Source organism: Theobroma cacao, chromosome 1 (genome assembly GCF_000208745.1).
Source record: "Theobroma cacao cultivar B97-61/B2 chromosome 1, Criollo_cocoa_genome_V2, whole genome shotgun sequence".
Classification (NCBI taxonomy): domain Eukaryota; kingdom Viridiplantae; phylum Streptophyta; class Magnoliopsida; order Malvales; family Malvaceae; genus Theobroma; species Theobroma cacao.
In genome coordinates this window covers 8,661,477-8,676,511 of record NC_030850.1, presented here as the reverse complement: position 1 = coordinate 8,676,511, position 15,035 = coordinate 8,661,477, and the positions used below count along the sequence as shown (strand labels likewise).

Sequence of the window (15,035 nt, the reverse complement as noted above, 5' to 3'; positions counted from 1 at the left end):
TAAATAAAAAATATATAAAAAAATTAAATTACTATGATTATGATTTTGTATACGTAAATATAATAAACTAATATATTTTAAATATATTATTAATTAAGTTACTATCAATTCTTCTTAATAAATATAAAAAATATTATATATATATATAAATATATAAAAAATTAGTTTAATTTTTTTAGTGAATTGATCTAAAAATTTTAAAATGGAGAACCGATGAATAACCAATTGAACTAAATATTTTATATCAATTAATCCAATAAACTAATTAAACCAAACCGTTTTATCCAAATCAAATTTAATTTGATTTGATTTTGTTCACCCTAATTTAAAGTAAAGAAACTAGACATTAGAAAAGAGTAGGCGGACTGAGCTATGGGATCAAGCTAATCTCAAACTGGCTCTGATGTCTTTAGTTACTGGCCCTCGGTTACTTAAAATATTTATGTCTTAATTCCTATACAAACAATAAATGAATAAATAAAAAAAAAAGCTATTAACAATATTAAACAAAACATTAAGATTTTAAAAAGAATAATAAAACTCAAGGGTAAATGAGTAAATAAATTATAATGTGAATGTATGAATTTTCTTGTAGTATTTATGAATTTGATAGACTATTTAAATATAATATATATTTTAAGATTAATCCTGTACGGGTGACTTGTAGTCCGGTCTTCAAGTTGAACGACCAGCACGAGACCATACTCTCCCTTGTTAGAATATGAAACACCACCCCTCTGACTCCAATTACTTACTCGGCAAATTGTCACAAATATATAATCATTGGTACATGATTAATGTAGGGGCATCTATGGAGTACACTCCTGTTTCATATCCAAGATCCACTAGCCAATTTGTCCAGATGATGTTTTATACACTTGAAGACCTAATAACAAGTGGTATAGAAAGTCAGATTATGAGATTAGATTTGAAGATAAAAATGGTATAATTGCCAAAGATCAAGTTAGGTAAACCTTTTTCCTCTCTAAAATATATTAGCTTTTGGGGCATGCAACCACCCAATAATTCCATTATTTTAATCCAACCAACTCTACCATCTAGCAATTATGAGTTTTGGGATAAAACTGAAAATAGTAAACTTAAAATTTTACATAATGAATAATTAAATAATAATTATATTCTATATATATATATATATCAATTTTTTTTATATAATAATAAAAAAATTTTAAAATTGATTGTCAATCTTGTCACCAATTTAGTTTTGTTTATAAATGAGTATATTCAGAGCTTGGTTGCAGTACAATTAAAAAGGCTACAGTGAAAGTTAGACCAGCAGGTTGACATTGACTCAATATATAAAAGTTATATAAATATATACATATATGATATATGTAGTATAAAAAAGAAATTAGTGTAACATCCATACCATAAGTGCCTTGCCCTACTAATAGTTCAGAAAACTTAAATGTATTAATTTAATCTGTAAAAGCATTACTAGTAATACTATTTGCTTATCCAACAAATATAGATATATTAATTTAATTACTTTATTTTGATTTTCTTATATAGAATAATTAAATATATATATCTGAGTATTTTATTTAGTTACACAGTAGACCGAATAAATATTGCAAAAAAAAAAAAGAAAATCAAAGAAGCAGATAAACTTTGTTCTTTTGTCCACGTGGTAGTACACAATAGGCTGACGAAGATTCGGGGTTAGTGACGTGGCAATAAGAAATGAATAAGCAAGTGCTGCTGTTATCGGTCGGGAAAATCCTGGGATTGCTTATACAGGAAAGCCTTGGTTTTCTTCCCTCTGCAACTGCAACTGAGATTAATCTGCATTAATGGCGCTGTGTGCATCTTCTCAGAAGCTTTTTCTTGCATCTTCAGCAGCAAGTGGAAGAGAAAGAGCAAGACATGGAGGAAGGGCAAGCGCAAATGGCAGAAGAGATTTAGTGGTTCATGTTCGGATGGCAGCCCCAGACCAAATAGCAACAGCATACGAGGAGGGAAATCTAGAAATGCCAAAATGGGCTGGAGAGACCCCTCTCTCTCGCCTTGTAAAAGCTCTCGTTTCCTTTAAGCCCCTTTACTCTCTGCTCAAGCTTGGTGCCCGACAAGTCCTCATCAGGTTCTTTATCTCTTTGTCACAATGTTGCGTTAAGATAGCAGCTTTTGAACTTCAATGTATTGTTAGTGATTCAAATGCATTATGCGAAGGCTACCCAAAATTCTTTTTTACTCTTTGAATTTAAAGCGTATGCTATAATATCTATCCAACAGTACAGCGGAGAAGAACAACATTCCTTGGAGGGAGATGTCGAGGGAGATTCTGGAATCAGATGTTTATAAGGAGCTGCACAGCATTGAGAACCCCTCTCTCCAATACCCAGATTGTATGTAATTCTCTCCTTTTTTCCCTTGAATGATTTAAGAAAAAGCAGAACACAAACAATCCAAGTACCATGTAAACATCATTTAAGACTGGAATTTTCGTAAATATGCTTCGCACAATCCTAACTATCAAGTATCAGCTATGCATATATAAATGAAGATTCAGTAACCTTGAAATTTGGAACTTAACTTTCAAACTCTGAATCTCAAACTATGTAGAGGCTGCTTGATTAGATGATTATGTGTAAGTTCTGTTCCAGATGGTTTACATTCTGCTAAATGTTGTATGTTATTTATTGTTTTAATCATTCAAACAAATTAATAATCGCCAAAGCTATTGTGTTTTTGGAACAGATTATCTGAGTCCTTTTCATGCATATGACGAGGGCAATCTTTCTTGGTTGGTAAGTATTCGGCCTTCATCTTAAATTTTCTTGAAACTCTTCACTCCCCCGTCACTGTAGCGGATGAAGAGTGAAGATGATTTGTTTCTTTCTTTTAGCACAGGGAATACAAGGGGACAGGGTAGGGGATGAGAGCCACTTGTTTTTTGGCTAAAAGATATTGAGGGCTACTTGTCTTCTAGTCCAATATACTGAGACAAATTAGCACTGCATTTCCAGTTATTTGTCTAACCAATATTAAGACCATATTGTATCTCTAATATGTGCCCGTTTATTTGATTCTTGACCAGTGACTTCCTAAAGTTGCTGATGTTTAAATGCTCTTAGCTCTCTTCAATTCTCAATTGTTTAAATTTCTTGGCATGAAGATTTCTGCTCTAATATTGACTTATGTGTAATGCTGCTACTTTAACTGGTACTGTTAATTTTGTGATTTTCACAAATTGAAGAATCTTTTTCAAAGGAGTTTTTTTTGAAGAATTCTCTTACCTCTATAAGAAAATTGTTAAGAAGGAAAGCATTTCTTACAGTGTAAAGGAAAAAAAAGAAGATGAAAGGATTTTAACTTGCAAGATTGCTAGTGTGATGGCAGGCTGCAGCTGAAGCGGAGGTTGCAACCATGTCTGTTGCGAGACGAGCTATACCACATGCTTCATCAATTGAGGAAGCAACTAAAGAATTGCGTGGAAATTGGCTTCAAGTAATTGAACAACATCATATGAAGCATTCAGGATCCACAATTGAAAATATTATAGATATTGGGTGTTCTGTAGGTGTGAGCACAAGATTTCTTGCTGATAAATTCCCTTCCGCTAAAGTCACTGTAAGTGCATATATTTATTTATGGAAACTTACCATAAGACATGTTTTACAAGATAAAGACTTGTAACTGTAAGAAGGAAAAATAGCAATTTAAGCAGCCTTATGATATGGCACACATTTGTATTGACATGCTCATAAAACTTTAATGATTACAGTTCATAGTACATTTGTTCTTTAATATGTGGATATAAACCTCACGTCCTTCATGTGTATCTTGATGCAATGCTACAGGGACTAGATCTGTCACCTTACTTTCTTTCTGTAGCTCAATTCAAGGAAAAGAAAAGAGCCTCTCGAGAGAATCCCATCAGATGGATACATGCAGCTGGAGAAGACACAGGCTTGCCCTCAAAATCATTTGATCTTGTTTCTTTTTCTTATGTGGTATGTCTTCTCTTAACCTTTTCATGTAGTTTGTTTTAACCTTCTTAAATTTTTCTGGGAATGTCTAACTGAACTGACTATATGTCCTATAAGTCTACTACATAATGCGGAGAACAAAACATAGTTTTAATTTTTCAAGTTTTTCCCCCCATAATTCAAATGTATATTTGGAATTCGATAGCGTAGGTTGGTCAGTTCTCCAAATTCATTGAATCATAAATCAATTTCGCAAATCCTCATAACAATTACCCATTTTTTTCCTTCTCAAGTTAGAACTATAATATTAGGCATTAATCTGGTTTTCTGTCAAGATAAACTTGTCTTTTTGTGATCTTGAAGTTGCAAACCAAATGTGTCCTTCCAATTTAGCTCATTTAGTTGAGGACAAAATCATGATATGAAGGATTAAGAGAATTTGAAAACTAAAAAATCGAAAGAGTTTCTAGCTGCATGGTTCCAATTATGTGGTCAAATAATGATTTTCCATACTTTTGGTGTTGTGCGTGTGTTTGTATGAGACAGAGGGAGAGTTAACAGACATGTTGAGGGAGGAAGTGACCTAAGTAACTGAAACAGTGTCTCTTACCAAACCAATCTTAAGATGTTCCAAGTGTACATTGTATCCTCTTTATTTGTAAGGTTTTAAATAATACAGCACTATAGCTGTGAGGTGTTGGTTGAAAATAAAAATTCCTTTCACCATTCAGCAAACAATGGTAAATAGTTCTAGTAAGTTTCTCTTATTTTATCAGACTTAGAAAATTCTGTCAAACCTTTATTTATAAAAGCTGTAAGCTGAAGGTGCAATCTTCAAGGGCAGAGAAAATTCTATATTTTACTTCCCTCATGATTGGAAGCGATTTCCAACACTTGCTTTAAACAAGAATCCTGTTCTGTTGTAATTGTGGGATTCAACATGATTCCTAGATCATACAAATGGGGTTTGATCATGCCCTCTTAGCTAAGAACATTAAATCATCTAAGGGTACTTTCCTCATTGTGGTTCATACTCTGGGAAGTTTGTATCTCTAATGCATTTCCCTTGTTCTCTAGTTGCTTCCTTCTCTCTAACTCAAGAGGCAATTACTAACTGTACTTTATGAACTTCTCCTTTTTCTTCGTAAACATTTTGTAATGATAATTATTGAAAATAAAGTCCTTGTAATGAAATCTCTGCATTTGTATAGAAATATCAAGCTGACAACTCAAATTGAGGAGACAGGAATTATCATTTTACTTATTATTCATATCCTAATTTCAATCAAACTTATAGTTTATATTAATTAATCTTATAGTAATTAATAGTTAGTACAAGTCTGTAACCTATTATTATAGAATTTTAAACTCACCATTCATCATGCCAAAAATAGTAATATAGGCTATAGCTACCTATACATCTCTCTGTTTCTCTTGTATTTTCTAAAGATTTTTGTCAACTAATGAAATTAAGAATTTTTAGTTAGTGAGAATGAGACTATATCTAAATGTGTGCAGTTTCATGAATGTCCTGAAAGAGCAATAATCGCATTAGTGACTGAAGCATTCCGATTGCTGAGACCTGGAGGCACAATTGTTTTGACTGACCAGTCGGTAAATTACCATAACTACACTTTGTTTACAAATGGTCTTTCTTTCAGCTGCTACAACCCTTCTTATTTTAATTTTAACTTTCTTCCTTGTGCAGCCAAAGTCAAAGATCCTTCAGGTGCAGTTCCTCCTAATCCTTAATTTGCTCTGCTATTCTACTGCTTAGCTGGTATTCTCAGTTGTCAATCTATTATAGGCGTTAGAGATGTGGTTTAATTTGTAGAATTTTTGTTTTGACAAAAACATTGAGGACGCTAAAAGTTTGAAAGCAGATAATTTTGTCTGTATGCTTAGTTGAGGAATTAGAAATTCTGATAAAGAAGTTGGTGCCGTTCCAAGAATAAAGGGAAAATCATAGGTCTTAAGTTATCATCTTACAATGAACTAATATAATTTTATGAAGAATTTCTCAAATCTATCATTTACCAATAAAGTCAGTGTTGGTTGCAACTTGAGATGTAAACCACTGCAACTCTGCAAGAACTGTACATTATGAAATAATCTTATTATAAAGCCTTAGAACTTAGTGTGCGCATATGCTTTCAAGTGAAAGATTACTCGTAGCATTTCAAACTTTAGATACAGCAAAATTTTGCCAAAGGTTTATTTTGGCTGTAAAGATGACAAGAATCACATAAAGGAATTTGTATGCAAGTAAATCTCATTCCAAGATAGAAACTTGCGAGGATGGTTGTATTGCTTTGAACAAGAAAATCAATGAACACTGGCATGTTAATTCGGATTTTGTTTCTTTCAGGAATTGTCCCCAGCTCTTTTCACATTGCTGAAAAGTACAGAACCATTTTTGAATGAATACTACCTCACTGATCTGGAAGGAAGGTTGAGAGAAGTTGGCTTTGTCAATATTCAAACAGTGCTTACAGATCCGCGGCACATGACCATGACTGCAACAGTGCCTCATCAACAAGTATGAATATTTTCATAAGATGGGAACTGCCTACGAGAGTTTGTTTTCAAATTCATCTGCCTTGTTGAGCCTAGCAAAACCATTTCCGAGTTCAAATTGCAAGCATTCGACTTCTTACTAGTGGCATCAGATGATATTTAGAGGTCTCATTGGGAGCTTCTGCACTGAGAATGTGGTGAGGTACACATGATCCGAGACTTTTATGTACAAGCAACTCAGAGTTCAGTGGCTTCAAATTTTTTTTAAATTTATTAATTCCTACTGTTCAGTGTTGTTGTTGTTGTAACCCAAAACAGGAGAAAAACCAACAAGTTGCAGCATAAGGAATTTATTATTGTAACTGTGTAACTTGTTTAAATCTCGTGAGACAGAGATATTTAAATAGTACTTTGAGATTAACTCCAACCTGTGTTGACTCCATCACCACCCTGCATCAATCTCATTGTCTTTGCCAAATAGAGAAAGAATAAAAGGTGCCATTGAAGAGAGAGAGTCAGTGATAAATTAAAGCAAACTGAAAATGTAGATGCCAGGAGGTCTTTGATTAACAAGAGATCTGCTGTAGCTGTTCTGGGAAACTTGGAAATGAATATGAGTTATAATCAAAATAGGAAAGTGAAAAGTGTTTCTAGCCTAGGAAGAAGTTGTTGTCTGCATGGCTCATGCATTGTAACAATAAGGGGATCCAACCGTTGACTTGTGAGAAAGTGAAAGTCACTAGATCAAGATGAGGCAGAGGCAGAGGCAGAAAGCAAAGGAAAGATGGAGCTCCAACATATAAGTTCTGCACTTCCACTGGTGCTCAGTGATGAAAGTGAGAAAACTTACTGCTCAGGGTAAAAAATAATAGTACTAATAATACTTTTTTGGAAATATAATTAAAAATAATTATTGAAGTCCATGATTAATAGAGTTTCTAAAAAAATCAATAATTAATAATTAGAAGACATGATCTTCAAGCTTGACTTAGCTCAAGAATATTATTATTTTTTTAGTTTATTTAATTTTAATTTTAAATATGTTTCAAATATTAACTTTCAAAAAAAATGTTTCAAATATTAAATAAAGATACATTTTTAAAATTTTTGTAATATTAAATATAATTTAAATAGGTGGATCAAACTGAATTTGAATCTAAATCTTGAATTTAACTTGATAACAAACACTTCCACAAGTCACAACAAAAGCTAGTTATCGAATAAAGGTTAAAGCGTATGACTTCACTAAAAATAAATGTTTATTCATGTTATTTATTAGTACACTTCTAATATAAGTACGAAACGTGGTCAAAAGTCAAGTTATTCGTTTAAACTCATGAATGTGGTTCAAGTTCAACTGAATTAATGAAATTACTCTTTTATTAATAAAAATATTTTTTATTTAATTTTAATTAAAATATATTTAAAATATTAAAATATTAATATAAAAAATTTAATATTTTTAATAATAATATAATTAAATGAACGGAAAAAAAATGAACGGATTGGACCAAATTCGGGTTTGGTGGGTTCCGCTTTAAGAGAGACCCGGCTAGGCCTGCCCGGCGACGGAGACATCTAATCAGTTGTAAAGCTTGAATTGCTTTACAAATATTTATGAAAAGAGAGAGAGAGAGAGAGACAAAAGGAAAAAATTGAATTAATAAAAAGAAAATAATAGCAAGAGCGAGAAAGAAGGAAGAAGTCTGTTTGTGTTGTGGTAGAGACCATAGAAAGCAAAATTGGGAGAGAAGAGAGTATTTTCATAAGAAATTTGGAAAATTACCTATCTAGTCGCAAGCTGAGTGAAGTTTTTGGTTTGCTTGCCTTGTACTCAAGCCGAGTTTGAGATTGAGAGCGTAGATGATGGAGAAGGAAAAACAGCCCAAGGGCAAGGCAGCAAGGGAGGAAGGCAAAGTTGATGAGAGCGAGGAGACTGCGGAAGCGTTAGAACTTGTCCTCTTTCAAGTGTCTGAATGTTATGTTTATTTGGTCAGTACCATTTCTCTTCCTCTCTTTACTCTCAGCTCTTTCTATATATATATATATCTCAATTTGTTGTCCCTGTTGGGATTTTGGGATCAGACTAAATTCACATGATTTTATCTGATTTTTATTTGGTTTAGTACTGGATCAAGATTGAGATTCAAAATGGGTATATATATATATAATTAATTAACTTTAAGAATGATTTCAATGGAACTCCAAATAGTTGTCGTGTTCCTTCCAATATGTCTAAAACTTAGGTGGGTTTCTAGGGCGGTTGAATTTTCTATGCTCAACTTTAATGTAGATACTTTAGTTTCGCAATTTTTTGAGGAGTGTAGTTTTGTTGGATATTTTAGATTCGGAATCATTGTTCGGTGTAGCAGCTCCAATTCCTGCACAGTTTGAATCATCAAAAACTAGACTTAACAAGCTTTGCACTTTTATACAGCTTGTATTTTTTACCTTTTAGATTAGTACAGAGTTCACAATTAATCTGGACTTTGTATCAAAAATTGCTGCCACTCCAAGATGTGTAAGGAATAAACCTGTTAAATTCAAGATTTTACATTCAAAATATATGGCTGGATCTTTGAACTTTCCAAGGGATGCTCTCATATCAATATAAGTTGTCTGATAAAAGTGCTTTTCTTTGGTCATTCAATATTTTTACCCCATTTGAATCTATATTTGCATTTTGTGCCAACACTATGACAATTTTTCATGTTTTAGTTGGTCAAAAACCAACCAAACTTGTTCTTATTAAGCCATATGCACTTAAAATCATGCAATTTTTGAATATTTTGCTTCGGCTGACTTTATGAGACAAATAGAAGTGCTGATAGAGTAAATGATAGAGTATACTGGCAGCAGCCTCCAAAGGTGTTTACAAGGTGTGTAAGGGGGGTTCTCATGGCCAAGCCTTAACTTGGTACAATTCCAGTGGTGAGAAGCTTAGTTGGGAGCTTGAGTACGGTTTCTTAGTTGCTTTTGAGTTATGTTGAAGTTTCAGGTTCTTATTTTGTTCTCTGTTTTCTTCAGTTTCAGGGGTCAGGTGTGCTTTTGCAATTTTTTGGATTGCTTGAAATTGCAGATTTTGAGGCTCAAGTCTTAGTTTGGGTTTTGTTCATGCTATTGGCATTCGGTTTTATTTAGTTTTGGAGTTGTTTTAAGTCAAGGTTGTTAATTTCCTATTTGGACCTCAATTATATGTTAAAGTCCTCATTGGACTGCGAGTGCTAGCTCTTTAGGGACTAGAACGCATATGCATGTGAGCATATTAGAGAGAGAGAGAGAGAGAGTTATTATTGGAGAATTTCCAGTGCTTTTTCTCTTGTATGTGATAAAATCAACCTTAGGTATTACTTCTATGGAATCCTAGGTTTGAAGCCCAGGGATTCCTTCTTTTCTTTTTGTCTGTATTTAATTTTCTCTGTTTTCTCAAGAATCAAGATCAGAGTACTGCCACAAACCCTAATCACCTAATGTCCTATATTAGTGAAATTTCAACCTTATGACATTTTCTCACTTTTATTCTCATTCCCTATATGCTCGCGATAATGTCAAACTAATTCAACTCATTATTTCTGCAGATACCTCCAAGGAAAAGTGCAGCCTCCTACAGGTAGTTGGCCAGCTTGTCAAGATATGATGCTGAATATGCAAGAAACACGAATGTGAATGATATCTTTTGTATTATGCTGTGTTTACTATGTGCTGTTTGCTGCAAGGAAGCTAAAAACCTTACCTATCCTTCTTTTTCTCTTTGTATTGCTGTTATTATTCTCTTCCATTAGTTTACCTTGCAATTTCCATACAATATGAGAAAGTTAGGTGATAATAATGGGAACACTATTGAGAACTCGATATTGAAAACTGTTTGTTTGTTATCATGTTATTATTATTATTATTTTTTTTTTTTTGAGAAGTATTGTCATCATGTTAGTTGAACCCTTTGTTTTTGCTTTTTGTTTTTTTTTTTCATTTTGTTTGTTTTCTGTCTTAGTGTTGGCTTGCTTCAACTCAGCCTATTTCTAAAATTAAAATTCATTATGTAATTAACAGAGAGAGAAATCTTTTATGTTTAATTTTTTCCCTGAAAATTTTCAAATTAATTTTGTTGATCTATGAAAACAATTTTGTTTTGTTAGCTAAGGAAATCTCCTTAACCAGCTGACAGGGGGTAGGGTAAAAAATCTTGTCAGGGAAAGCACTGTATTGGATGCGAATACCTAGAACAATTATTTTATGTGCTGAATTTACGGTGGCAATCTTCTTGTTAGATCAATTGGCATTGATTAAGATGTGGGCTTTTTCTGTTTCTTTCTGGTGTGGAGATGCATGTTTATTCATCTGAAGTTTATTTCAGGGCTGATGAATGGAATGTCAACAAATGGGCATGGGAGGGAATTTTGAAAGTCATTAGCAAGGGAGAAGAGTGCATTATCAGGCTTGAAGACAAGTCTTCCGGTAAACTTAGTTTTGTAGTTTGTAGGGCAATATTTATATTGTATTTATCTTATTATTAGATAATTGGTTTCTGCTTCAACTTACTACATCTTCATAGGTGAATTATATGCTCGAGCATTTCTCAGAAATGGAGAGCCGCATCCAGTGGAACCTGTAATTGATAGCAGTAGGTATGTACAAATAAGCATTACATTAAATGTTGATGCATGTGCAGTGCTTTCATATTGCTTTTGTTTATGATGCAATGCATTAGCTCAAGGGTGTCTGTTCTGCAGATATTTTGTTCTTCGAATTGAAGAGAATATTGGTAAGTAATTTTGCTTCTATTCTTTCAAATTTACATTTGATTAGTATATCAATTTATCTTTTCCTACCATTCTTTTTTTGTTTTAATGTTCTCTAACAATGTGTATGGCATTACCATATGAAATTCTTGCCACTCCTCTTTGTTACCCTTCTTTTCTTCTCCCCATTTCTTCAACTTAGCAAAAGAAAAAACAGAGAAGTATTTCACAGGAAGTTTTATCAATAGATAGTAAACAAATTTCAGAAGAACTGTCATGTAGTTAGATCAAATAGAGGCCAGGCTACTACACATCTGCCTACTTCCTTGATTGTGTTCTGCCTTTCTCTTTCTTCTTCATTTTTCTTTTCCATATAAAAGCAACCCAGACACCTGTCATGAGAATCTGTCAAATTGGTTTACCAACTTTTGAAGGTATCTTGTCACCGTGATTAAGCATTAAACTCTTTAAATGAGATTTTTGTTAGTGAAATATATGTCAGTAGCTTATGCATCATAATATGCTCCAGTGCCTACTAATTTCAGATTGCATTACTGAGAAATATTATGAGTAAGCCAACAGAAAAGGTGCTCTACTTATGCTTTTAACTCTTGTTTCATATTTGGAGGTTCCCATATGCTGTCAATTTATCTTCTGCATCAAGCATCTAGAAACATCCAACATTCCCTGATTTTATGTCCATGTGCATGTGACTTTAACAGCCAAAGCCAGAAAAAGAAAGAATTCATCTTTGGGGTCTGGCATCCTAAAGAAAGAATAAATGTCTAATATGTGGTTCTGACTGTTCTAGACATTGTCTTTGAGCTATGGTCATTTGAATTGGTTCTTGTTTTCTTTATTGTCTAATTACGTTCATTTGCATTTTTTTGCTCAACTTATGTGGAGTATAATTGACTCAAAATACTTAAATGCCCAAAAACCTTCTTAATTTTTGATCCATTCTAATATTATAAATCAGTGCTTGCGGTTTTTTCTGTGCATGAAATTATTTCCACATCTGCTTTGAGTAAAATGCAAAAACCTTTTTCTGCGGTCCCCATTTCAAAACATTTAACTGTGTTGGGATGATGATGATTGATGTTTTTCACTTCACTTTTTTCTATTGGTATATAGTTTTTAAGATATTGTGTTTATTAATTCAGAAGTCATGCAGGTGGTCGCCTTCGTCATGCTTTCATTGGCATTGGATTTCGAGAAAGAACAGAGGCTTATGATTTCCAAGCAGCCTTGCATGACCATATGAAGTACTTTCTCATATACCTTTATGCAGTTTCTCTCATATCATATGCTTTATGTTCTCGGATTTCATAATGGCTCATACTGCAGATTTTTCAAAGAATAATCTTCTAATTTTGAATGATTACTGTAGTTTTATTAAACTGTGTACTTTCTTAAATTGCTATTGAAGATATTTGAACAAAAAGAAAACTGCGGAAGAGATGGAGCAGCAATTCCAGAAAACTTCCTCAGTTGACTACAGTTTAAAGGAGGGCGAGACCCTTGTACTTCAAATAAAGAATGTACGCCTGTCTATTTATTGTTGACAATTTTTAATAATTAATCATTTTATATACAAGTATTTTAACAAGTTTTCCCTGCTTTATGATGCTCATTGCTCAGAGCGGTAGTTCCAGTGTGAAGTCAAAGATTTTGGAGCAGGGTGTGGACAATCTGTCTTTGGAGGACAAGGGCAACCGGGCAGAGCCCAAAATTAGCATCAAACCACCACCACCTCCACCAGCACCACTTTCACCTGTAGCTAGCAGTCAGAAATCTCCAACAAGCTCACCACCAAATCTCAGCCTAGAGAGCACTTCTAAAGATAATTCCCCAGTCTCAGCAAAGGAACATTCACATGAACAGCATTCACCTGAAAGTCAGAGCACAGAAGACATAGTGGATGATGATTTTGGGGATTTTCAAGCTGCGGCGTAGAGGCTGTATGGGACTGTTATATTTGTACCTGAACATACAAATTGCTTACTTGTGTTTCACGGGTTTGGATGCTGCCATGATCGAAATGAGGTCCTCTGTTAAATTTGCCATTCGTCTGGTAAATATTTGGTAAATAGACCAAACATATGGTGCATACTCAAAAAAAGAAGATTCTACATTGACTTTCTTTTCCCCTTCGTTTTGGGTGATAAACATGACTTGGTTTTCTTTCATTTTGTGAAGCACTAACAGTCAAATTTTGATGGATGAGGGGAGAGATGCTGCTTCTGGAGTTACTATATTCCTCAATAACCCACACCTCCACGCTTTTAAGAAGGAAAAGGTAGTTGTCTTTGAGAGTAGGAAATCCACGTTCCTGTGAATTACGCTCATCTTCCTTCGAAGCAACTTTTAACCAGGGCTCCCTACTTCCGTTGAGGTTTTTTGGAGTATCAAATAGTAAAATTAGAGGGACAAAAGTGGCCCCATTTCGATTTAAGTCAGGTCTAATCCAATTTAATCGGGAAATTGATCAATTCTTAATGGATCTGACTCCTAGGCTGTTTTAAGATTGCTATGCATTTAATGGGACGGAGATGGGAATAATGATTTGAGTTTTCTCCGGCAAGCAACCTCCTTCGGCCTAATGAAGTCAGGCCCTAATCAATTACATCACGAAGAATCAATTAAAAAAAGGAATTGTGACAAATTAACTTTCGTAATAAGGAAGCTGCTGTGAGCATGATTTTGGCCGGCTTTGGGGTTGAATAATAAGCATTACTTCTTCGGGATTCAAAGAAATTTTTTTTATCAATATCACTGCCATTAAGCCATTAGCCATGGACACAAAACAAGCATTGTGTTGTTGTTGATGGCATTTATTTATTGATATTTAAAACTCTGAAATAGACTCTATATTTAATTTCACCTTATGATCCAATATCTTTTCTTCTCTCTCAAAATTATATTCATTTGGTGATTGATTGGTCCCTATTTGTTGAATTTCATGACTAGTAGAACCCAAAAACGAATCTTTCAATAATTGCATCAAGAAAAAGAAAAAAAAAAAAAAGGTTGTGGGAAAGAAATTATGAGGAAAAGGCTATTGGTAATGGTAGGTGACATGAAAATGAATTACGTGCACAGAGACGCGGTTTGATGCTATCAAGTTTTCAGTGCAGTAAATATATGCATTACATACATATACTTCAATCGCATCAAAGTTTTAAATAATTGAAGAGATGTGGCCAACTTTGGCATCCAAAATTTCTTGCTTTGAAATCCAAAATTAAGGTTTCTCATACCTTTATTCGTGAATTTTTATTTCATAATAAAAGTATTTTTTTATAAAAAAAAAAATCAAAATTAACGATCGGTTTACTTGTTTGTTTGTTTGAAAATGTTTGTAAAATTTTCACTTATCCATTATGTTGAGGTCCAAGAATTCAGACCAAGTCAAGTAATCTAGATAAAATGATCAAACATAGAAGTTTAATTTAATTTTTTTTTATATGAAGAGAAATTTTATTAAATTAATTGAAAATAACATTACAGGTCATTGAACACTTAAAGAGTCTGCAAGTAATAAATAAAAAATGTTTACAGGCGTACATCATAAACTTATAATCCTATGCTTAAATCCTCATGATGAGTGGTCATCCAATCGGCACACTAATTGGCTTCACGATGTATGTGAGATAAGTGACATTCCCATTCCTTGTGAAGTAATTATCTCATTGACTGTAATAATTGAATATTTAAACTTTTAGATTTGATTATATATATCTAAATTTGAATGTGCATTATATTGGATTAAGATTAAAATTTAATTTAAATATTATTCATTCAAATTAAATATTTTAACATTATTTTT

The 15,035-nt window shown here is 33.2% G+C and overlaps 1 protein-coding gene across 1 annotated transcript; it reads left to right on the top strand.

Moving 5' to 3' along the window:
- On the top strand, nucleotides 1,742–13,395 carry LOC18612030. Its single transcript, XM_007048605.2, has 16 exons — nucleotides 1,742–2,101; nucleotides 2,254–2,366; nucleotides 2,719–2,768; nucleotides 3,361–3,591; nucleotides 3,822–3,974; nucleotides 5,469–5,564; nucleotides 5,659–5,679; nucleotides 5,861–5,887; nucleotides 8,376–8,459; nucleotides 10,046–10,077; nucleotides 10,822–10,922; nucleotides 11,020–11,092; nucleotides 11,198–11,229; nucleotides 12,381–12,471; nucleotides 12,636–12,747; nucleotides 12,848–13,395. Exons 1-16 carry the CDS (start codon nucleotides 1,815–1,817, stop codon nucleotides 13,160–13,162), a joined length of 1,818 nt encoding a protein of 605 aa, XP_007048667.2. The 5' UTR covers nucleotides 1,742–1,814; the 3' UTR covers nucleotides 13,163–13,395.